Source organism: Sminthopsis crassicaudata, chromosome 1, assembly GCF_048593235.1.
Source record: "Sminthopsis crassicaudata isolate SCR6 chromosome 1, ASM4859323v1, whole genome shotgun sequence".
Lineage (NCBI taxonomy): Eukaryota > Metazoa > Chordata > Mammalia > Dasyuromorphia > Dasyuridae > Sminthopsis > Sminthopsis crassicaudata.
In genome coordinates this window covers 224,897,623-224,923,762 of record NC_133617.1, presented here as the reverse complement: position 1 = coordinate 224,923,762, position 26,140 = coordinate 224,897,623, and the positions used below count along the sequence as shown (strand labels likewise).

Sequence of the window (26,140 nt, the reverse complement as noted above, 5' to 3'; positions counted from 1 at the left end):
GGAAGTGAGACTTTGTACAGCCCACCCTCACTTAAATCCAACTCACTTGTCTGTCATAGCATCACCTTCCTAATGTCATGGTCCAAGAATGAGCAACAACAACAACAACTACTACTGCTCCTACTAATTTTGTACTATTTAATTTTATACTAATTTAATATTAATTAATTTTATTCATAATTTGTGTAATTAAACAAAAATTTTCATAACCGAATAATAAAAATAATTGCATATGAAACTGAGTATTATGTATAACTTGCTGTTTCATTTACCTGAAAAATAAATTATGTGTATATATAATTTATATATAATAATTTTTAAAAAATTTTTCATCCCCTTCCCATACCCTAGAGATGACTATTAATTATTAATTACATCCAATAACAAGATATTCAATATACGAGGGCATTTCTAAATGTAAATGGTACTGCAATAATAAAAAAGTAATTGTAATATAATTTGTAATTTTAATTATAATTGTAATAAAATCATTGTAATAAATTTTGTAATATTTTACTATATTAAAATTATAATAATATTTGTAATAAAATTGTAATATTTTTGTATTTTTACAATAAAATTTGTAATGTAATTTGTAATAAATTTTTGTAATTTGTAATAAAATTTGGCCTGCTGATTTTAATAATAAGGTTTAGACTAACAAGAGACCCTAGACTCTAATACAATCTTTCATTTCATAGATGAGAAGATAACCTTTGAGTCACAGAGAAAATGATTTGCCCAAATTCAAACAAGTAACAATGCTGGAATATGGGTCAATTCCTCTTACTCTAGATTCATTGTTCTTCCCTATGTCATTTCCTCTCAGTCATATATTTAGCGTTGGCTCTCACCTATCAGTATTCTGCCTCTCCCCTGCACTGAGAAGGATATTAACCACTCTCATTTACACCTTGTTAGTAATAGATCAAGGCTTGGCATGATTACCCAGAGCAGAAATAACCACCTTCTTCCTGATAATTAGGCAGCAACATGGCACAGTGAATAGAATATCTGACTTAACTGTATTTTCCTGGGTAAGTCACTTAACCCTGTGTGCCTCAGTTTCCTTATCTGTAAAATGAGGAGGAAAAGGAAATGACAAACCATTCTGCTATCTTTGCCAAGAAAACCCAAAACAGGATCACAAAGAGTCAAACATGACTGAAAATTGACTGAAAAACAGCAATAATTTACGAAATTGAACAAGATTACTTCTGTGGTACTTCTAACCTCCTCAATAAATGATCCTATGCTCTCAGAATCCTATGCCTTAACATGTTAGCTATGCATCCTATTTCCATGACTAGATCTAAGATCTCAAGGATTTTAAATCTTAACACCACATCTTTAAGATATAAAGAAAAGTTCTCTTTAAAATCTATATTGCACTTTGAACTTCTGAAGAAGAGTATCTAATCACTGTGAAATTTGGATATATCATCAATTAATCTACTTTGTTATATCATTTGCAATGTAAAAGGTACTGGGGAAGAGAAAAAGTTTAGACTCCTGTCTTGTCCTTCCTTTCAGAGTATTTACAATCCTACAAGTACCACAGTCAAAATGCAACTCTATTTCAGTACGGATGTATCAATTTAACATGGCACATAATCCTATTTGAGTTTTGTCTCCAAATAAAACTATATTGGCATGAATCATTAACTTATTCACAAATTTAAAAGCCAATTGAAACTATAAGAGGACTTAACATTACAGGGATTTGAGAATTCTAATTGAAGTTTTCACTAACTGGTTATCAAAGAGGCATATTTTTTTTCTGACAAGGGGGAGGGGAAGAGGGAAAGAGCAACAATTTTGCAAAGTTCTTGCAAAACAAATGACAGTGCTGGAGGGGATTCTGAACTGTATCCTGTGTTCTTCAAAGAAGTGTTTCTCCAGAAATTAAGACATCTCCAGGCTTCTTTCCAGCCCAAGGGAAAAAGAAGACATACTTACTGAATTTAATAACAAGTTGTTTTTTTTTTTAATTTAATTCACTGTATGAAAATACCTTTTGTTTAAATACTTAGAGTTCTATGATTAAAATAGAACAAAGCATATCATACACAAAACAAATTATGATACAGATCAATAATCAATGAATTACTTGATGCTTGTTGATTTCATTATAATTGTTGTTTTTGCTGTCTACTGTCCAACTCTGTGAGATGTGATTTAGGGTTTTCTTGGCAAAGATACTGAGTGGGGAAAAAAAAGATACTGAACTGGTTTACCATATTCTTCTCTAATTTGTTTTACAGATGAGGAAATTGAGGCAAATAGGGCAAAGTGATTGATTTTCCCAGGGTCACACAAAGAGCAAGTGTCACAGGCCAGATTTGAAATGATAAAGATGAATATTCCTGATGTTAAGCCCAGTTTTCTGTCCATTGTGCCACATAACTGCCACTAAAAAAAACTTTTTAAAATAATTAATTGTCTGTTAAATATGACTTCAGAGATACAAAGAGATATAAAACAAAGTTCCTTCCTTCTTAAAATATATAATCTGGTTGGACAGATAAACAAACAAAAGAAAAACAACAAAAGGAAAAACAAGCATTTTGTAATCCTTCATAAAATGAAAAGATTGACCTAGATTGCTTCCAACTATGCTATTTAAAATTCTATAATAGATACAAAGTGAATTCTTAATAAAGGTAACAAATATTCAGGTCAGTATACACTGTATTAAACATATAAAGACAGATCAGAATGTATTGGACTAGTTGGATGAAATTTCATAATGGAGATACAATATTAGAGAGTTATTGAAGGAATTATTCTTCAAGAAACATTAATACTATGAAGCAATTACTTCCCAAAACAAATCTTCAAAATAAGCAAGACTGTAAGTTCTCTATTATTTAGTGTTAATATTGAACAATTCTTCTATTCTACCTATTTCTACCATACTTTACTTACCATAAAATGAAATAGCTAAGGGAGCACCCTATTTTACTAGTCTTATACTTAATTTTTATGACTAAAAAATGGCTAACAATCCTTCCAGTAAGATGAGTATTGTAGGGGGGAAGAACTGTATTAAAGTAGATTATGAAGCCAACTAATCAAGATAACAAGCATTTACTAAGCACCTACTATGTGCCAGGCACCGAGCTAAGTACTGGGGATGTATAGAAAGGCAAAAGGTAGTCAATACTTTTAAGTAGTTCACAATTTAATAGAGACATAATTCTTAAGGAAGTTGAAATTTTAACTGGGATTTGAAGAGGGCCAGAGAAGTCAGGAGGTAAATAGAGATGAGGAAGGAGACCCTTCCAGGGATGGAGATGACAGCCAGTGAAAAGTGGAAAGTAAAAATATAAAGTAGAAAGAGAAAAAGAAAGACAAATATAGGAAGCATTTATTATTATTATTATTACTTACTAATATTAAAAATATTTAGCCTAAAATAAGTCAATTCATTAAGTCATCATAGGTTATTACTATCATAACATAAATTCAATGCTATAACTATATAAGAAGAATGGATATTCAAGGAACAAACCAGAGTAGATAAGGAGAGAAGGAAGCAGAAGGCATACCAAACCTTTCTAGCATTACTAATTCTCAATTTTGCTTTGACTTGTCCCTAAAAGCAATAGAATAACATCATTTTCTTTTTTTGTATATCTGATAAATAAAAACTATAATTAAGTTTTTATTTACCAGATATATGCATGGGTAATTTTACAACATTAACAATTGCCAAACCTTTTGTTCCAATTTTCCCCCTCCCCCCATGGCAGGTTGATCAATACATGTTAAATATGGAATACCATCATTTTCAAACAAGAAGACATTTTTCCTTCTGTACACAAAAAATCAATATCACCTAAAAGATACACATCAAACATCAAATAGAAAAGTATTAAATGGTCAAGTCTAGGCCCTATTTAACACTTGCCTTCCAAAAAGGAAAACTTCTGGGGATGCAACGTTATCATATCAGGACAACACAAAAGTTCTAATGATTATGAAATCTCTTCTTATAAGTCAAAATCTGTTCCTTTTACAACTTTGCCATTTTTCCTTATTCTGGGGTCAAGCAAAACAAGTCTAGTCTAGCTCTCAACATGCTTGAAAACAGCTATCATGACTACCATTGTAGTCTTATCTTCATCTGACTACCTATCTCTGGTTTCTTCACCCAATCTTCCTGTGTCCTGGCTCTATTTTTTGTCACTATTTCAATTATTCTCCTCAGGATATCTCCAGTCTTATCAGTGTTCTAACTAAAATATAATTCCTAGAACAGATGCAATATGGCCAGGGCAAAATACTATTACTTTCTTCATCATCACGCTATTTATGCTTGTCAATGTAGATTAGGATAGCATTGACTATTTGGGCTGCTATTATGTTATACTTCACATATTTAGCTCACATTACACTAAAATGCTTATATCTTCTTAACAAAGGAAAGGTTGTCCAGCTATCCTTGTCAAATCCTATGCTTCAGAAGCAGAGTTTTTGAAAGTATATAACTTTATATTTATCACTATCAAATTTTCTTTTAATGTGACCCATTATTCTAATATGCTGAATCATTTTGCATTCCATGGAAAGAATTCTGCCTTTGCCATGAGAACGCCTTGAGTCAAATCCCATTTCTAACATTTTGACTGTAGACAAGTTATAGTCTCCCTAGGGCTCAGTTTTCTTATCAAGAAAATTAAGGATTTGTATTGGATAGCCTCTAAAGATGCTTTCCACTCTAGTTCTATTATCTTCTATTTCTTGTCTTTCTCAAATTTGACAACCATTACCATTTAGGCCTTTATCCAAGTAATTAATAAGAATTTTGACTATCAGAGAGTTAAGGATGTATCCCCGGGACAAAGCTTCTTAAGCTTTTTCTACTCATTACCTCTTTTCACCCAAGGAATTTTTATACAATACAGGTATATAGGTATATAAAACAGGAATAAAAATCAAACATGTATTGATAATAAATCATAAATTCATGACTTTCACATTTAATTATGTGATCCCATATGGGGTTATGTCTCACAGTTTAAAAAAATTTTCCCCAGGGCACCCTATTAAAAGATTTCCCCTAGGCTGACATTATCATTGATTGGTTTTGGTCACTCAAATAGTTCCAAAATCATCCAACTATAGTATCATCTTAGCTCACATCTCCAGCTTATAAAAATATACTGAAATTTCAGTATATTCAAAATCCAGTCAAAAGCTTTACTAAAACCTTGATGTCCACACAATTCTCCTAGTTTACCTTTCAAATATTTGTGATTTCTATTTAGTCAATTAGTTGTATCTAACACTTTGGGACCTTTTTGGGATTTTCTGGGCAAAGATACTGGAGTGGTTTGCTATTTTCTTCTATAAGTCATTTTACAGATGAGGAAACTGAGGGAAAAAAGGTTGAATAACTTGCCTAGGGTCATACAATGTCTAAGGACACATTTGAACTCAGCTCTTTCTGACTGCAGGCCTAAAACTCTAACCACTGTACTATCTAATTGACTTATCTCAAATGAATCTGTCAGGAAAAAAAAGATCAGTTTGATATATTCTCATTTGTTATCACTCCCTATAATAATGTTCTAGAATAAAAGTCAAACTCATTGGTAAATAATTTGCAGAGTCCACTGTCTGCACTTTTTTTTAAAAAATTGGACTATTAAATTATTTTCCAGGTAATAAATCTTTTTTTTTCCATAAGTAATCCAAGGCTTCCATATAGTTCTAAAATTATTCTTTTCCCAATAGAATTTTATTTTGCTAATATCACTTTATGATATATAATCGAATATTAATCTGAAATGCCAACTACATAGCCCCCAAGTCACTTTTAACATGAAGGTAAGCCAAGTATTTCCTGCTCTATGACAATTAAGTAAATAGTTTTTTGTTTTTTTTAAAGGACTCTTCTACACTCCCAGAATACATCTATTTTACTCATGCTAAATTCAATTAAACAGATTAAGAAATTATCACAAGTTAAAAGTTGAAAGAGCAAGATTACAAAGCCTAAAGAAAAAAAAATATTCAAGGAGCCTACCTTCTACTAGAGAAGGAGAGTAGACAGATTAGTGATGAGTTTTGGTGATGTGTACAAAAAAATATAAAATAATTGAGAGATCACCCATAATTTGGGATACTTGGGAAGGCTTGCAGTAGGAAATTGTACCTCATTTATGCCTTGAAGAAAGAAAATTATTCTGAGAGTTTGTGATGAGGAGAAAGTATTATGAAGGAAAAGGGGAATGAATAAAGAACATGATGGAGAAGAAGGCAGAACTAATAAAGAATTTTTTATGCTTCATGTACTTTGTTATATAATGACTAGAAAATGACATATAAAATTGGTATTTTATGCTTTCAAGTATAACAATAAAAGTAGTATAAAGTGACTGTGAATAGTTGTAATTTATATATAACCTTAAAATTTGCAAATAGCTTCATATATATTATTAGCTCATTTGATCATCACAATAAACCTGGAAAGTAGACACTATGATTCCAATTTTACAGATGAAAAAACTGACGTCTGAATATGTTAATCAAGCTCTCTCATGATTACACAGCTAGCTAAGTAGAACAAAAGAAGTTTGGGTTCACATATCTGATTCCCCTTTCCATTACTGAACATTGCAGTGCCTTTATTACTGATGAACCACACACTGCTTTAAGACAAATATAATTATTTACATGAAATTGTCTTAGCCAAGTTGGGAGACCAAATTCTAAATATTTTGAAATGATAGCCAAAATGCTCATAATGAAGCTTAACATTAAAAAAGAACTTTAGGTTGAAAGAGAGGGAGCTCAGCTAAATCTTTTAGGCTGGCTTCAATTATGTCCACTTGTTCATACTTGCTAAGTATGTAAACACTGAGCAATTCAAAATGTATAATTTTTACTGTTTTTGCATTTTATAACCCTAACAGTTGTTAGTTTCACAAAAACTTGGAAAATGAAGCAGTTTTTGTTTTGTTTTTTTCCCTCAGGAAAAGATCTTTTTAAGTCTCTCTGCCTGAAGGTAGAAAAGCTAGAGAAGAGAAGTTTCTGGGAAAGCTAAAGACAATGAAGAAAAAAAAATTTGGAAGTCCTAAAATAGCTTCTCTAACTTATTTTTGAAGGTCAAAAGTTAGACATAATATGCCGTACTTCCAAATAATTATTTAAATATCAAAAGCTAAAGGCTTCTTCTAAATTTTTTTTTCATTTTCCCAACCAAATTCAATATACTCTCAGTACTTAAAACTGGTCAAGGAAATTATAAATTAAAGAAAAAACTGAATAGAATATTTGAGAAATGTAATTTTGTTATGTTCATATTTATATATTTACTTCAATTACTTCCTAACACAATCTCAGAGATGCTACCAAATCCCTTTAATGAGCTCATTGGTAATTAGAAGCAACTCTTTTCATGCAACTGATGGCTCAATGTCCTTAAAGTATGCTTCAAGTTAAACTTTTTCAATTGCTTTCTTTTATTTTAACTTAGGAAATAAACTCTCCCTATGTAGAGAATGTAGATATAAACTTTTAGCTATCTATCACTTCGGATACCCACATTTTGAACCAGGAGTCCAAATTGAAAAGGCTTTACAATCTATATACTGAAAAACTTTGCAGACAAGCAACTCTTGTCCCAAGGTTCACATGGAACAAAGAACCTTCTATGATCACGCTCCCATAACAAAGTACTACTTCCTAATTAAACCTACACAGAATACAAAGCATAAATTCAAACTGCAGCTTTGTTTTCAATAACACTGGAAATAATTACAATTTTACAGAAAATGTTTATCTTCTAAAATACCAGTACTAACTGATTCACACCTCTAACTACAAGCAATAAAATTCTGAGCCAGATTTAACATTTTAGAAAGTTGAGACAAAACACTGATTCAATTTTCAGTTACTTGGACAACAACTATATATTGGACAGCACCCAATTCTTCTAACTATGACAAAAGCACCAAGAAAAGCTGTGGCTGAGCTTTATTAAGAAAGTATCCAGTTTGGAGACAACCTTGACAACAACAACAAAAAAAATGAAGATGAGGAGTTAAATGAGTGAATATGTACAGCATTTTATCAGTAATAAATAAGAACTATCTGTCATTCTATATAAAACCACAAATGGCAGGCAGAGGAGAATGATATGAGATCATGAGTTCTGGATGTGAGTAAGCCAAGAAATACTCATTTTCTAGAGAATGCTCAAAATAAAGCCATCAGTCAAGTGGTGATTGATAGAAAACAACAGATCATGTTTAACATTTCTTTCAATAGGTCTTGGGATCCAAAGAGGTACCTGGGATAGTTCACAGGTCATGTGCTCTTTCCACCCCTATTCAAAGAGTAAGGAGGGAAGGAAAAAAAGAGGGAAAGACAAGGAAAGAGAGAGACAGATATAGACAGAGACAGAAATACAGAAAGAAAGACAGGACAGAGAGAGAAATGATTAGGAAAAAGAGTAAAAGGGAGAAGGGAATAAAAATTAAGAAAATGAGTATGAAAAATATCATCTCATTCTGAGAGAAAGGAGGCCAGCTGGCCATACTATGTTAGAGGGAAAGCCCAATGGGGGGAAGGGAAGGGAGATATGGAATGGCAATAGACATTTCTTAAAATGAAAAAAAAAAAAAAAGGGCTGAGATCATTTATCAAATAGTAAATATGACTGTTGGATGGAAGTGGGGTAGACAACAAAGGAAATAAATACAATAGCCAGTCAATTAACTATAATTCTACCCTATTCCTTCAAGCTTATTCAAATTTAGGAATATAATATTCCTCGAGAAAACTTGTCTTTATTATTAAATAAGACTAGCTTGATTTTCTGACACATTCAATCTTGCCTCCATAGGCTCATACACTTATTGATAAAAACCTCTCATATTAATCCTCTAATTTTAAAAGACAAAGAAATTGAAATTCAGAAAGGTAGTATTCATTTAATACAGGTAGCAGTTGTTAGAGGTAGAATTTAAATCACAATCCTTCCACTCCTGATTCAGTATTCTTACCAATGTATTGTACTGCTTTCCCAAGTTACTAGTCTTTTTTACCTCCCATTCTCCCATTTACAATTCATCTCCAATGTGATTAAATTAAGTTTGTATTACATTCTCTCTTCAAGAGCTATTGCCATGACAAAAGTATTTTAGGGAATAAATTTAAGATACCCAGAAGAAGTACTATAGCTAATAAATGAAAGAAACTTCCTGAAAGTACAAGACAATATAAACTCTTTCTCAGCAGTCTTCATTTAAAATTTATCACCAGTGGCCAGCAAGGTTAAGAATCAGGTTTTGTAACTCCAGGAAAAAAAATTCTGATTCACCCACAATGTTATTTTGTCTCTAGACCACCCATAATGTTATTTTCCTCTTTGTTCAAAATGACCCATAAATAATTAAGTCACAGCCTCAGTTCTTAAAAGTACATAGCTTCCAGTAACACCCAATGTATTGAATAAACATTTATGCAATTTCATAAGCCAAATAGTCAGAATCAGTTCAGAAAAGTCTATGATTAGTTGTCTGTCCTACCAAACAATGTCTTGAAGAAAAAAATGAAATATATATACATTATAGCTCTTTCTTCAAATATTCCTGACATCAGGAATAATCAAAGAACAAAATTGTCCCTAAACTTTATAAAACCCATAATTAATCATCTGTAGACAATCAGATAATTTAGTCATTATTAGTGTCACTGTCTGTTAATTACAAATAACACAAAATATGCAAAAACATGAGTTTTAAACCAACATTAAAACATTGAATTAAAATGAATTAAATTATTGTTGCCAACCAAGTTTTAACTGCATAATATAGCAAGCATTTAAATGTCCACCTGTATATCCTGTCCTAGGTGCTGAAAATTTTAAATAATGGTAATCCTAGTCCTTAAAGAAATTATACTCTAATAAGGAATGGAGATGCCAGAAAAGGCAAAATATGTCATGAGGAGCATTCAAATTATAAAAGATAATACTATGTGAGCCAAGAAGAAGCTAAGCATAATGGCTAAAATGATGTTGGACATCGTAAAAGTCCAAATTCAAATCCTACATACATTACATAGTGTGGGAAAATCCTACCTCAGCATTCTAGATCTATGATTCTACCCATTATTGGAAAAAGGAGGAGAAATGTCAAGAGTTATATATGTGTAAATGTCTAAAAATCAGATTTTTTCTGGATTTTTCAGACTAAGTCAAAATGTAAAAAATATATATATATTCTTACAATGACACAAAGCAATGAAAATTGTAATATCTAAAGGAATTGTTTTCAAATATAAAATGACTTAAAACTTATTAGGAGAAATTATATTTAAAATACTTAATTGTTTACCTAGATCAATTTAGATCATATCAAATTACTGAAGGATGAAGCTGATTATACTACTTCATTTGCCCCTTGGAAAAATAAAATAAATGAGAGCATCATGGAAAAGAAAATTCTGTTGGAGAAGCATTCTTCCAGGCCCTCTCTGTGAGATAAGAATAAAGCCCAGGGCAAAGTCAGGGAAATTTTCTCTCCTTCTAAAAAGGGTTTTAAAATACTAAGCTCAGAGATTTATTATTAAGAATAAGTGATATTTTTGAGTACATAATTCTCTGAGATTCCAAATTTGTGAACAGATCCTTGTAGTTAAAACATTTTGTTACATTATTCAAAGTAATTATTAGAGATCAAAGGAATTTCATTCATGGACATACACAACAGACTATTATCTGTCTTCTACTTAAGTCTCTATGCATGTTTAAGCCATTTTTTATGCAAAGAATACCAAACATTCTTCATTAAAATTACTATAGTTTTCAAAGATACTTTTTTGTTTTTATGATAAAGATTCTCATTTTAATCCCATGGGGAGGTTTTAATTCTCTGAAGAACCATTTTGGTTTGTTCAATGGATTTAAATGTATTTAAAAATATGATATTTTGAGTAATTGTTTTAAAATACATAAAATCTGTGGGTCCAGATGGTTAAGGTGGATGTGTATTCCAATTCTTTTTCTAAAAAAAATTAAATTAGTTTGAGAATGCCATCTGTAGCTCCTCTTACTCTCACTTCCCATCTGATCCCATCTCCTTTCTTCTTTTCCCCAATTATTTATTTATTTATTTATTTATTTAATTAATTTTTATTTTTCCCCTGAGCCTGGGGTTAACAGTGACTTGCTCAGGGTCACACAGCTAGGAAGTGTTAAGTGTCTGAGACCACATTTGAACTCAGGTCATCCTGAGTTCAGGGCTGGTGCTCTATCCACTACGCCACCTAGCTGCCCCCTGGAGGACCTAATTTTAAATCCCAGCTCTGCTACTACTGTGACTTTAGACAAGCCACTTAATCTCGATGTGACTTGGTTTTCTCACTTATAAAGTAATGGGAGTTGAATTAGATTAACTAAGTTTCCTTCCATTCTCAATTGTACGCTTCATGCTACTCTCCATAGTCTATATTTTTGGGGATAAAATAGGATAAAGGCATTAGATCCTGATGGTCTTTGACATGGTCTCTATCCTGGTCTGATATGGTCTCTGTCCTTGTATGACTAATATTTTAGTAATGAATTCTAACACAAACATAACTATTTTAAAATTATAGTCATAATTCCATTAAGAAGATTAGTATTATATGAGATATAGTAAAGAACAGGAAAGCTAGGACTACTCATCATCATCATTATTGATTGTCATTGATATATACTTTAAATTTGCAAAGATCTGTATAAAGATCTCACTTAATCTTCCCAATCCTGAATGTAGTTCCTCCTATTACTTCATTTTATAGATGAAGAAAGTGGGACAGACAGAGTGTAAGTGGTTTGCTCAGTTGGATATAAGGTGAGATTTGAGCTTAGTTGTTCCTGACTCCAGGTCCCATACTCCATCCACTGTGTGCTTAGTACAAGAAATATTAGGGATGGTTTCATATAGGATGTAGATTCTGAATTGGATTTTAAAAGTTAGATGGAATAGGTGAAGAAACCTAAGGGATGGTATGAGCAAAGACAAAGAAGTGGAAAAATATATAATATAAGGTGTGCTATATGACCACTGCTGTAGAAGCAAAATTTAGAGCTAAAAGATATTTTAGGGATTATCTAGTTTAGCTATGTCAAACTTGTGCATCAATTCCCTAATGCATTCAAAGCCAAATTAAAATATAACTGGAAAATGTTTAACAAAATTAAAATACAATATAACATGGATAATGTTAATTTGTGGTTTTCTAAATCAATAGGAAAGATTCTTAGGTTTAACACTACTGAGTCAACTCCTCATATTACAGATAGAGAAACTGAGGCAAAGAGTTCTTTACCAAAGATTAAGTAGCTTGTCCAAGGTTACAAAGGTTAAAAAATTGCAAAGGGCCAAGTATACTTAAACAAGAATTCTTACAAGGTATTAACTCAGTGGAATTGATGAGATAGATAATGATTCTCTAGTGATATAATGATATAATCACACTGATTGGCATATACACAATATACTTTAATGATATAATTATAATAGGATATTTAAACTGGGGACAAAGTCAGAGTCGGAGGAAGAATGGCTCAGACTGTCAGACTGTCAGACTGCTGGAGGAGAATGGGTCAGATTGAGAATGAGTCTGACTATGACAGAAAGCTAGCCCAAATATTACAAAAAGTAACAGAATCGAAATTTGAATCAAAGTCTCTTTAATTGAACACTTTTAAATAAATGGTTCTTCTAAGAATCTCAAAGCATATAATCTTTATTCTTCTCAAAAATAGTTATATGAAAAAGTATGTGGAAAAATAAGAGATTGGACATTGTGATTATTTTTACATATTAGGTGGGGTACTGGCAAAGCAATGGTATTAGAATATAAAAATAAGACAAAGCAAATAGTTTTCCTTCAAAGGCAATAGAGAAAAGAGACATCTGAGAAAGAGGTATAGTCTTCAAAGTCTTTTGTTTTGCTTACCTGTCTTAAGTCTAAAGTGATTGTCACCCAGTGGAATTCTCTCCCATTCTGAATACTTGGACTCTGCCACCAATTATTAGTACCATCTATGGCATTTGAGATTGGGTGACGTTCTGTTTAAAAAAAAAATAAAGCATTCATGCAGCTATTCAATTCTTCATAAAAATTTCTTTAACAATAACAACTTTTTAAAAATGGTGGTCTACATTCTGGAGAATAATTTGGAACTATTCCCAAAAGAGTTATCACTGTGCATACTTGATCCAGCAGTTTTTCTATTGGACTTATATCCCAAAGAGATCTTAAAGGAGGGAAAGGGACCCACAGGTGCAAAAATGTTTGCGGCAGCCCTTTCTGTAGTGGCAAGAAACTGGAAACTGAGTGGATGTCCATCAATCAGAGAATGGTTAAATAAGCTATGGTATATGAATGTTATGGAATATTATTGTTCTGTAAGAAACAATCAGCAGGATGATTTCAGAGAGGCCTGAACTGATGCAAAGTGAAGGGAGCAGAACCAAAAGATCATTGTACATGGCAACAAGAAGGCTAAATGATGACCAATTCTAATGAATGATCAGTTCTGATGGACATGGCTCTCTTCAACAATGAGATGATTCAGACTACTTCCAATGATTTCTGATAAAAAGAGCCATCTACACCCAGAGGGAGGACTGTGGGAATTGAGTGTGGTTCACAACATAACATTTTCATTCTTTTTGTTGTTGTTTGCTTGCATTTTATTTTCTCTGTTTGATTTAATTTTTCTTGTGCAGCAAGATAAGTGTATAAATATGTATGCATATATTGGATTTAATAAATATTTCTGCCATGTTCACATATATTGAATTACTTGTCATCTAGGGGAGGGAGGGAATTGGAACACAAGGTTTTTCAAGGGCTAATGCTGAATAATAACGTTCTAAGAATAAAAAGCTTTAATAAAAAAATGGTAGTCTAAAGTGAACAACAGTACTGGTAAAAAATAACATTACGGAAAGTGAACGCAATAATCAAATTAGCAACTCAATATGTAAAAATAGACATCAGAATATTTCACATTGATTAGAAGTCACACACTTGCCTTTTGGACTAGCACTGTTATTGTCACAAATTCTGCACTGTGCATTTTTGATTGGTCGTCCTGGCACATGTTCTACAAGTTTGCAGAACATCTCTGGGCCCTTTTCACCACAGGTAGCATTGGTATTGATGTGAGCATTGCTGGCAAGATTCAAGATGGCAGGAAATAAACCTGAAAGACAAGAGGAATATGATTACTAAGATATTGCATTTGAAACCAACAGGACAAGATTGTCCCTTTTCTCTTTCTGGATCAATCAAAATTACATTTTATCTGTTTCAGATGACCCAAAGTATATCTCCACTTTTAAAATTCAAATAGCATAATCTTTAACAAAATATTCCTTCTGTGTTGATGTTTCCCCTAATACAAATCTTTCTCATCATGAACTATGGATATTCCTTCTCTCCCTCTTCCTCTCTCTGTCTCTGTCTCTCTATCTGTTTTTATCTCTGTCTCTGTCTCTCTCTCTCTGTTTTCCCCTCATCCTCTCCATATATGATTCCCGAATAGAACTAGATTTAGAGTAAAAAAAATTCAGAATAAAATAATCAGGATGCAAAATATTATTAAACTCAATGTTAAACATTTGTTTTCCATAGTTCCTTTGTTACAATTTGATTTTATCATTAATCAGCTCTGAATAATATAACTCTGACTCTTGGAAAACAAAGTTCAATCTTCTCTAGTGTTTAGAGAATAGTAACTCCTGTGAACTTTAGAATTTTTTAGTAAAACAGAATAGTACTTGGAAGATGACATTCAGATCTAAAAAACAATTGAGCATATGATAAAGAGATTTTCCATCTGGATATGGTTGAAAGGTACTTTTAATTCAGTTGTTTACTTTTCCTTTGATTGGAAATAAATCTCTGCAAAATATCTAGGAAAGAATGGATAGTATTATATTTCACAGAGAAGAAACTGAGAAGAAAAAGATCTAACATTCAAACCATACCCATTATTTTAAATGTTTCTAATAAAACAAAATTTACAACATTAAAACAACAAATTCAATAACAAAAGGAATTAAACTTCTTGATTTAAAAATTTTTTAAAATATGAGATCTATTATATTTTTATTATCACATAATTATATAATATTATTATTCATTAATCATTTAGCATTTTCAACCTCATGAAATTCTTACTTGAAAAATTTCCCATAAAACTAGCCAAGATTCTATTATAACATATCATATGACATCATATTATATAACATCACATAACACAACATCATAAACTGTGATATACATATTTCTATGTATACATATGCTTAATAAATTCAGTTATTCATTTAACAAACATTTGTTTATTTAAATGTCTAGGCAAATCCCTTTCTAAAACAAATCTTTTATTAATTATACACTTTAAATCAAAACAAGAAAAGGGGAAAAAAAGATTTCCAAATACACAATAGTCAATATAAAACCCAAAATTCCATTACAGACTGTTTAAAAAAAAACCAAAAACCTATGTAATAAATACTACTTATTGTTTTCAAAGTTACCAGCTTTTGTGCTTCCTTTTAAGTTTTTCTTTGTTCTCTACTGTGCACTTTTTTCTTTCTCCTCTTTTCCTACTCTAGAGACAACCAAAAATCTTAAAAAAAAAAAAAAAAAAAAGTGGGTTTTTTTTTTCCTAGTACTAAAAGTCTAAAAAATGCTTTCTTCATACTCTAAGGAAAACCATACAAGATTTACTGCAATCAGTGGCTTTCTTAAGATCACACCAGAATTAAACAGCAGAGGCAGGATGGAATTCAGTTCCTTGAATGACAATATCTACTGCTAGTTACTGTTCTACTCAAAACATTTGTTAAGTACATGAACTATAAGATACCCAGTATAGCAAATGCTTACTAAACATTGACTGAATTGAATTCAATTTATTGAATGAGCTATAAATTAGTACTATACTCAGAAATCTTGGTTAGTTTTTTCTTCCAAAACATGAATCAAAGATCAGTTCTATTGCATCATGTGATGGCCTATGACTACCAACTTTCACTGCACCTTAGTTAGAATCCTGGACTCGTCACTCATTTATTGCCTGTGTAATACCTGTGTAATATACAAACTCTTTGTGACCCAGTTTCCCCATATGTAAAGTCAGATTAAGGTCCTTTCTAGCTCTATGATTCTATAAAATCATATAAGTAATGGCCAAGGATATGAAAGCAAAAATGATCTAAAGTTGTTGAGAAAGTGAACTAAGGCTTGGTATGTACAGAAGTGCTCAATTTGGAGCCAGGAATACTTGTTTTAATCTGTCTCCCTGAAACATTTACTTGCTGTATGCATTTAACTGCAAGTCATTTAATTTCTCTAAGACTCAGAAAACAAGAGGCTGTAAATGGCTTGTAATCTATATTTATGAAAAAGATTTCCATACCAACTAAATCACAAGTTCATGATCATTTCCCAATTGTATGATTTTAATTTAGTTCCACTACAAAGGAATTTTCAAATCAAATTTCTTTAAAAAGAAGATATTTTTATTTTAAAATGAAGAGTAACAATTTAGTAAATGTGATTTTTGAAGTCATATAAATCACTGAAAGTTCTAATAACAATTCCCTAAAACGTGATCATTTTTAATGCTATTCTTCACCATATTCTTTCTAATATTACCAACTTTTTTGAATATTCTTATCCTATGACTTAATAAAACCACAAAAGCATAGCCTCTGTGATTATTAATTGCTTCATTTGTCAGTGAGGTGTACAGCCTACTAAACTGCACCAACCTGAAGCCTGACAATTTTCTACCAACTTTGTTTTATAAAAACAAACAGACTACCCTAGGTAGTTTACAATTTTGAGATTTAACTTGCTAACATAGATTTCTACAAAACATTTACATTTATAGTATAACCAATTATGTTTTACTAGGAGATCATTTTAGTTTGGGATAATAATATTAATAATAATACCTAGCATTTAAAGAACACTTTAAGATTTGCAAAGTGTTTTACAAATATTATTTCATTTAATCCTTAAAACAATCCAGGGAGGTTAGTGCCTTTGTTATCTCCATTACACAGATAAGAAAACTGAGGCAGAGGTGGGTCCCAAAACTGCTCAATATCTGAAGATGGGTTTCACTTATCCATTAATTTAATGATTGCTACATAATCCTTCCTACTGGAACTGTTTTGAATCTAAGATTGAGGTCTTAGTATCATTTTTAAAATGGCAACATTTTCTAAAAAGTTAAAATATACTTTATTTTGAGTATTGCAATACAGACCTTAAAATATGTAGTTTGGGGATGAGGCTGCTGGGAGCATGAAATTAGGGCTGAAAACCACTGTGATATTCAGTAACAAGTCCCTGAGGCAGAAGGGAAACCAAGCAATTTGAGTAATTAAATTCATTCTGAATTACTGTATCAACAAAAAAGAACTTTACTGATTAACTTGCAAATGTTCCCAGCTTACTTTATTCTCCAACTTCAGAGAACTGTCTCCTAGAAAAATTCTGGGCAGGCTAGAAATATATTCTCATAGTGGCCAAGTAAGTAGCCTGTTCCAAAATTCTGAGGGAGTTTAAAAGGTTTACTTACAAGTTTTGCCTATTAATTTCCAAATTCCTTCAGAATATAGGAATGACACATTTATTGATGTTGAGATATCCAACTGCTTGTGACCCAATTATGGTATTTTCTTGGCAAAATGATTTGCCATTTCTTTCTCTAGTGAATTAAGGTAAATAGAGGTTAAATGTCTTGCCCAGGGTCAGTCCAGTGTTAGTCAGTGTCTGAGGTTATATTTAAACTCAACTCTTCTTGATTCCAGACCCAGCATTCTATTTACTGAGCCATACATTTACTCTCTAAAGGAAGTAGTTTAGTTATGATAATCTATATAGCAGATTTCTCATGGGATCCAAAAATCACAGGTTTAGAACTAGGAAAAAATCTGAGAGGCCATATAATTCAAATCCTTCATTTTACAGATGAAGAAACTGAAGGTTTCAGAGGCTTAGTGATTTACTCAGTTACTGCCCAAAGTAATGATAGAAATGATAGAAATGATAGAAAACTAGATTTAAACCTGGATCCTCCAATACCAAACTCAATGCTCTTTCCTTTCCTCCATATAATTTGAATAATATTCTAAACCTGCTTAAAGAAGTTTTAAATAAATACAGAAAATGGGTTCAACAAATATTTATGAAGTTTATACTATGTGCTAGCACTAGCAGGATCAGGGAATGAGTCTTAACTTTTTTTTGTAATGAAACCCTTTGATAGTCTGGTGAACCTTAGGGAATCCTCAGAATGATCTTTTAAATGCTTAGAATAAAATATACAGGACTGCAAAAGAAAGTAACTATTGAAATATTGCTATATATCATTATTATATATTTAAAAATAGTTAACATAATTTTGTTAAAGTTCATATATCCCAGTTTAAAAGCCACTGCAGTGAGAACACAAAAATTAAAAAAAAAAAATTTAAATGGAAGAAGAAAATTTTCTGATGTGAAAGAGTTAACATTTTCCTAGAGAATATAACTTGTATACAAATTAATAAATGCAAGATAACTTGAAGAGGGAGAGGACAGGAAAGGGGAGTAAGAAAATGTTTCTTAAGGGCAGCTAGATAGGCAGTGGATACAGGTCCTAGTGTCAAGAGAATCTGAATTCAAATGTAACACTTACTAGCTGAGTAACCCTGGAAAACGCACTTGACTTCTTGTAGAAGAGTCTGGGGTTGATCTTAAAGAAAGCTAAGATTCTAAGAGTCAGAGATGAGAAAAGCAGACATTTCCAGCATAAGGAGCAAACTGGAGAGCAGCAACACATTTTAATTTAATTTAATTTAATTAATTTACAAGAGTTCCTGGGATTTTTTTTTCCTAATAAAAGTGAATTCTGAAATTAAATAATAATTTAAAATGGTTAAAAATAAGTCATTCCTATGTCATGTTTAATATAGTTTTCAATAAACGTCATCTATCTTTCCTTGTGTCTAATCCAGTCCTTGAAATGACCATCACATTAAGATGATGAAGAGGAGTTTGAAAAGAAGTACTGAATAATTTTAAAAGAGGTGGTAAAACAAGCTCTCAGTGTTGCATACTAATTTCAAGGAGTATTAAAACATTTCACTAGAAGACAACTGTCTATGAGAATCACGTAGGAGGAAAGGGAAAAACAAAGAGGAGGAAAGGCAGATGGAAACCCTATCAGGGACAAAAGTTTGAATTTACAAGAAAAATCAAAAGGCAGAGGGAGATATGGGAATCAGTTGCACAGACATAACTACATTTTTAGATAAAAATGCATTTTTCATCATGCAGCTATGCCTTTAACACATGAGATATTTAGAATGTATGCCAGAATTCCTTAGTCTGTCTTCTCATCTGTGATTTGCTCTTCTGCTCAAGAATTACCATGGGATAGTTTCTCTATCATGGTATTTAACCTTGCAAGTTGGTAGAATGGCAAGTTGCCAGGGTTACCAACCTGATCAAGCATGAAATAAATTCTTTCTCATTCAGCAATAATTTCTTTCATACTCTGAGTAAGTCAGCATTTTCAGATTCACTTTTAGTACCCTATTATCTCTGCTTCTGAAAATATCTTTAACATCATCTAAACAAATTAGCAGGCAGATGATAAACAATAATACTATATGTTACTGCCAAGTTTGGGCTAAAAGACATTTAAGAAACCCAGCAACTAATGAAAACTTCCTGAGATTGTTTTTTCCCACCAAAAAATAAAATTCTCTTACACTTACAAATGCACAATATGTTGATTGAGCCGTAGTAATTTTAAACATTATAATTTCCTTTATTAGCTACTATTGAATCACCTTTGTCAGGGAAATCTAGTGAGTCTATAATCTCAGGCATTTTTGCTTATGACAGAAAAATTGCTCTGGAAGTATTTTAAAATTTATTTTCCAAACAAAGTTTTTGAGTTCTAACTTTTAAAATTTTATACTTGCCTATTCACATTGGGCATAAAAATCTCTGGTTTGTTTAACTTTGACCACATGTGTCTTCCTTTTTAACATAATGAATACAAGCATAAATGTAAAGAAATCTATTTTTTAAAATATGGAATAGTGAACTGAAATAATGTCAAAAAAAAAACTATGTTGTAAAGAAGAATCTTGGAAAAATATAAAGAGAAATCAGCTATAGGAAGAATTTCTTTTACAGTTATTTTTTTTAACCAGAAAAACATTTTGTTTATCCCATTTCTCTCCTCCTATCCCTCCCCTATTTCTCATTCACAATTTTCTAACAATAATTTACAGAATTCAGATATTATACATCATATAGCACACAATCTGCCCTTTCCACTGATTTTGCTAAATTTAAGAAGAAGCCAATCAGTCATGCTTGAGAGCAAAGAATACTCAGGAAGGTCCCATAACTATTTAATATTATCCCAGACAAAAGTTTCAGAAATATAGAACAAAGGAATATGAAAAAGACAAATCACTATTTATTTGTTTATTGTCCTTGCTTTAAGAATATCATAGGATAAATGGAAGATATGATCAGTGTTCAAGTCTTTGGGGATAAATTTTCTATAAAGAATGGAATATAAGAGAAATGCATATTCATTGTAATATTCAAAACACAAATTCCAAGAAAATTATTTTTAAGTTATATATAGTATGCTTCTTTGACTTTAATAATACCTTAATTGTATATAGTGTTGTTAAGTTTATAAATGACTTTATATAACTCAATCTGCAACCTCCACCCCACAAATATTATAGTTATTATCTCAATATTACAAATGAGAAAATTTAGGCTGAGAGAAACTAAATGATTTGCCCACCAGCACACAGACCATATGTGCCAGAAAGGAGTCTACAATGCCTAGTGCCTCTTGACTCTTTCCACTGTCCTATACTGGATCAAATGTTGTATGCATTTTCACAAACCCCTAATTGTTTTTGATGAACTATTTTCCTTTGTTGTTGTGGTGGTTGTTGTTTTCTCTTGTTTTGAGAGGCAATTGGGGTTAAATGATTCACCCAGGTTCATACAGCTAGTAAATGTTAGGTATCTGAGGCTATATTTGAAAATTCAGGTCCTCCTGACTCCAGAGCCAAAGCTTTGTCCACTGAGCCATAGCTGCTTCTAACTATTTTTCTTTGTTTACAAGGGATGTTCACTGGGGAACAGAAATGACTGATGTAAAAAAGCAGAATGTTCACTAGCATGCCCTTCTAATATCATGTCTTTTTTGCATTGTGCTCACTGTACATGGCCAATAGACATTTATTCTAAGAATAGTGAAAAGTGTCCTGGTTTATGAGGAGGATGAAAAGGAGGAGGAAGAGGAGAAATTGAAATGACTTTTGGTATGCCCAGTGCTTAGCAGTGTCTGGTAGGCATTTAATAAATTGTTTATTGATTGATGGTAATAATAATATTAACAAAATTTAAGCAGCACTTTAATGTTTATAAAGTGCTTTACAAATATTATCTTATTATAATAATAATAGCTAGCTAGCTATTGCCAATTATGAGCCGATTTGTTCTAAGGAACACTTAAAATTTATCTTGTGAAACATACTACCTCTCTCTTTTATAGTGTCAATCCATAATCTAGCTTATATATTTATCCAACCTCTCTCAGAGGAGTACTCAAGAGTTTACATCCTACTCTCTAAAAAAGAAAGCAAATAATCCTAAAATGAATGCAATTCATAGTCATAATCAACAGTTCTGTACCAAATATTAGGGATACAAAGAAAAGCAAAAGTCAGTTCTTGCTCTCAAAAAGATCACAGTCCTTCATACAAGTAGAAGAAAACATGCAAACTACACAAAATAATTTATACATTAGATAGACTGAAAATAATCAACAAAGGGAAAACAATGGAATTAGAGGAGATCTGGAAAGGTTTCCCAGAGAAGGTAGAATTTTTGGCTGAGACTTGCAAGAAGTTACATCTGGATTGGACCAAATGGTGTCTGAGATCCCCTCCAACTTGAAGATTCTGTGAGTTCTCAGGATGAAAGGACAAAGAAGAACTAGAGTGGCATTATTCCACCCTTTGCATATACTTAATGTTAAGTTTATCTTCCTGGACTCTCTCCATTCCCCCTTCCCAATTCTTCCTGTCAACACAATGCTTAGCATTCACTTCAGCAAGATGGCAAACATTCCATACAAAGTGGGCGTTTTAGTGGGAGTAACAATCAAAGTTTTTAACTTTCTTGGTGAGCAGGGTCAGGTAAGATATAAGTGTTTCCTGTGCCTGTTCTAACTTCCAAATCCGGAATGGCAGGTTTTCTAATTGATTTAACCAAAGAAAAGACCTTAGAAGCTCTTAGACAAAACTTTATTTATTATATGCAACATCAACTCAAAAACCCCAAGAAAGATACATTAAAGTAATTTAATTCTGATCTTTGCATCTAGTGATAATGTATTATCATCTTCTAAGCAAATATGCTATAAAGTATAAGCCTACTTTATATGAAATAATCTAAATCTCTATGTAAAGGGAGATGAGGGGATTAAGAAGCAAGAAAGGATCAGGAGAAGACTGAATTTTAATTGAAGCTATTTGTTGGAACTTAACTCTTCAAATTTTATTATATTTCTAAGTGTTCACATGGAATAAGCATATTTCCACAAGTATATTAGAATTCTACAATTATATTTCAGATTGTCCATCTTTTCACATACCCATAATAAATAAAACATAGGACCTTCCATGCTAATTCATTACTTGGCTAATAATTAGATAGTAATTTGATAGTAGTTTGAACATAAAGGCAGAAATTTAATAATTAACTGGATTTTAAAATTCATAGATAATTAATGGATTGTTTTAGGTGATACATTTCATATACTATATCCCTCACCAGATCAGGAAATAAATCACTCAACTCATATGGAATTTCATGTTCATGCCTCATTCGGATAGAAGTTAACTGTCCTAAAGCAAAAATTGGGAAGAAGATGATTTGAAGAGACCTGGATAAAAGCAATTACTAAAAAAGGCATCCCTAAAAATCAGAAACTTAATGCAGTTAAGGAATTTTTGAGAAGTCAGAGACCTGCTAGATCATCTAGCTTTTCTTTTTACAGATGGGAAAAATGAGGGCTAGAGACATCTCATTTAAGAGTTGTTCAACGGGGATCTCTTCAACAACTGATTCAGGCCAAATCCAGTGGTCTTTGATGAAGATAGAGAGAGAACTGTGTGAACTGAGTGTGGATCACAACAGAGCATTTTCACTTTTTTTGTTGTTATTTGCTTGCATTTTGTTTTCTTTCTTATTTTTTTTCCTTTTTGATCTGATTTTTTTTTTTTTTGGTGCAGCATGATAATGGTAGAAATATGTATAGAAGAATTAACATATATTGGATTACTTACCATCTAGAGGAGAGGATGGGAAGAATGGGGGAAATTTTGGAACACAAGGTTTTGAAAGAGTCAATGTTAAAAAAATTTTCCATGCATATGTCTTTTTTTTATTATAGTATTTATTTACAAGATATATGCATGGTTAATTTTTCAGCATTGACAGTTGCAAAACCTTTTGTTCCAATTTTTCCCCTCCTTCCCTCCACCCCTTCCCCCAGATGGCAAGTTGACCAATACATGTTAAATATGTTAAAGTGTATGTTAAACACAATATATGTATACATGTCCACACAGTTGTTTTCATGCATACGTTTTGAAAATAAAAAGCTTTAATAACATAAAAAGTGAAAAAAAAAGTTGTCCAATATCATCCACCTCATTTGTGGCTACCAATATTAATTTCAACATATAATTCCCTTAAAAAGTAAGGTAGAACTAGAAAAATGTATGTGAACTGATGCTAAGAGAAGTGAGCGGAACCCAGAGAACATTGTACACAGCAGCAACAACATCATGTAATGATCAACTGTGAAGGACTTGGCTCTTTTAAATATTAAGGAGATTCGAGGCAATTCCAATAGATTTGTGATGGAAAGAGAGGTGTGTGTTCAGAGAAAAAACTGTGTAGACAGAACACTTTTTTGTTATTATTTGTTTGCTTGGGTTTTTTTTTTCCCATTTTGATCAATTTTTCTTGCGCACCATGACATATATGGAAAAAATGTTTAGAAGAATTGCACGTTTTACCTATATCAGATTGCTAACTGATTTTGGAACTTTTTGAACATAAGGTTTTACAAAGGTTAATGTTGGAAACTATCTTTGCTTGTATTTGGAAAAATAAAAAGCTATCAAAAATTTTAAAAATCAGGACTTCTAAAAAAAAAACCTAGGCAAGAAAATGTGGACTATATCTTGAATAGACAGTCAGTCCTCAATATTTACATGTTTTTCTTTTATGACTATGGACAATTTTATTAGTAAACTCATTTTCACTTTGTTTAAGAAACCATATATAGTTGTGACTATGCATAGTACAGGAAAAAAAGAGAGGCAATTGTATGCAAGTTTGTAGAGTAGCTGGCATCCTATTAGGCTTATTTACTTCTTCACTGGTCTTGTTCACCCTGACCTTCACTTTAAAGAACTCTTCATGTATTCATTGCATATTTTCATTGTTTATCTTTAAAACTCAAATTCTGTAATTATGCCTTAAAAATACAGTATGGCTTTAAAGGTGATGCTGGGAGCTCTCAAGCCTCTGTGTTTTCTACCAACAATGGAATAAAGTCACAGTGTGGTTTGCAGAGGGTGGCCAAGAAAGAGATGTTTACAACAGGATAGTATACAGCACAGCACTCTCACAATGCCATTTGACACAGTAGAAGGTAAATGTCAGATTAAAACATGTTTTAGTTTAAGAATTTTACTTGTTATACAGTATTTGTTGAACTGTAGATTTTATGTATTATGAAAACTGAATATTGTCTGAATTGATTTTTTAAAAATTGAGATGTTAGCACAAAATTCTAGAGAATTATTATTGAGAAAATGTTTTTGCATGTTACCAATTTTATTTTATGTACTGCACTTCAGGGGTTATTTCATGGTTATTGTTTTAAGAAAAGTGTATATTATCAAAAATTAAAGTTTCATAGAATTCCCAATCTCTCTATTTTTGTCTGCCTGCATTTTTTATTTCCTTCACAGGCTAATTGTACACTATTTCAAAGTCCGATTCTTTTTGTACAGCAAAACAACTGTTTGGACATGTATACATATATTGTATTTAATTTATACTTTAACATATTTAACATGTATTGGTCAACCTGCCATCTGGGGGAAGGGGTGGGGGAAAGGAGGGGGAAAGTTGGAACAAAAGATTTTGCAACTGTCAATGCTGAAAAATTACCCAGGCATATATCTTGTAAATAAAAAGCTGTAATTAAAAAAAGAACTATAGAATTTGAAAAAACATTAATGTTTCATTGTAAAGTATTATATGCAGAAAAGTGTGTTTTCAGTAATTCCTATGGAATAATTAACTGTTTTGGTGGTTATGGAAACCTTATCCCCTGTTTTCCAAAGGTTTGATGTATGGATATTTGCTTTTTTTTTTTTTTTTTTTTTAAATTTCCCACTTTTTTTTTGTTAGAAATATTACCCCCACAAAAGTTGAGAATTAATTGTATAAGCACATGAACTCAATACAACATCTAATGGCATTTAAAAGAAAAGTAGAAATGAATATGTTTATATAATAGGGAAAATCCCCCTCCCTTCACCCAAATCTGCTGTGGCTACAGGACAATTTATTGGGACTGAATTTCCACCTGACTTCTAGTAATTCACAAGGTTCCCTGCAGAACCACTGTGTGCTTTGAAATGATGAAGCAATTCCCTTAAGAGTCCTGAGCTCCATGACTAGCAAGCAAAGTTGTGTTTGTGTTTGTGTTAAATAGGATTGATCAGAAAATGATCCATTCGATAGACCTCAAAAAGGAAGGCAACTTCCAACTTCTCTTTTCTAGTCTTTCTAAACCTGTAGTGAACTGTTTAAACATGTGAATGAGCACATATGCTGTCCAGGCAAGTCTGAGCTTGGGCTTCCTGCTCTTGGCCTCTGGCTGTCTCTTTCCCTGAGTGATAGAAATGAGCAGTAAACCTGAAAACTGGGATTTTTCAAAGTAGTGGAAATTTGGGAGTTCTTAGGGTTTTCATTCAGTGTCAAG

General features: G+C 31.9%; 1 protein-coding gene across 3 annotated transcripts in view; it reads right to left on the bottom strand.

The window, feature by feature from the left end:
- LAMA1 (laminin subunit alpha 1) overlaps nt 1-26,140 on the bottom strand; it is a 188,870-nt gene that overhangs the window by 136,428 nt on the left and 26,302 nt on the right. For all 3 annotated transcript variants that reach the window (XM_074275272.1, XM_074275281.1, XM_074275290.1), the window contains 2 exons: nt 14,048-14,218; nt 12,964-13,076 (listed from right to left, as the gene is read on the bottom strand). In XM_074275272.1, coding sequence (XP_074131373.1) covers nt 12,964-13,076; nt 14,048-14,218 — 284 coding nt within the window. The remainder of the gene's footprint in view (nt 1-12,963; nt 13,077-14,047; nt 14,219-26,140) is intronic.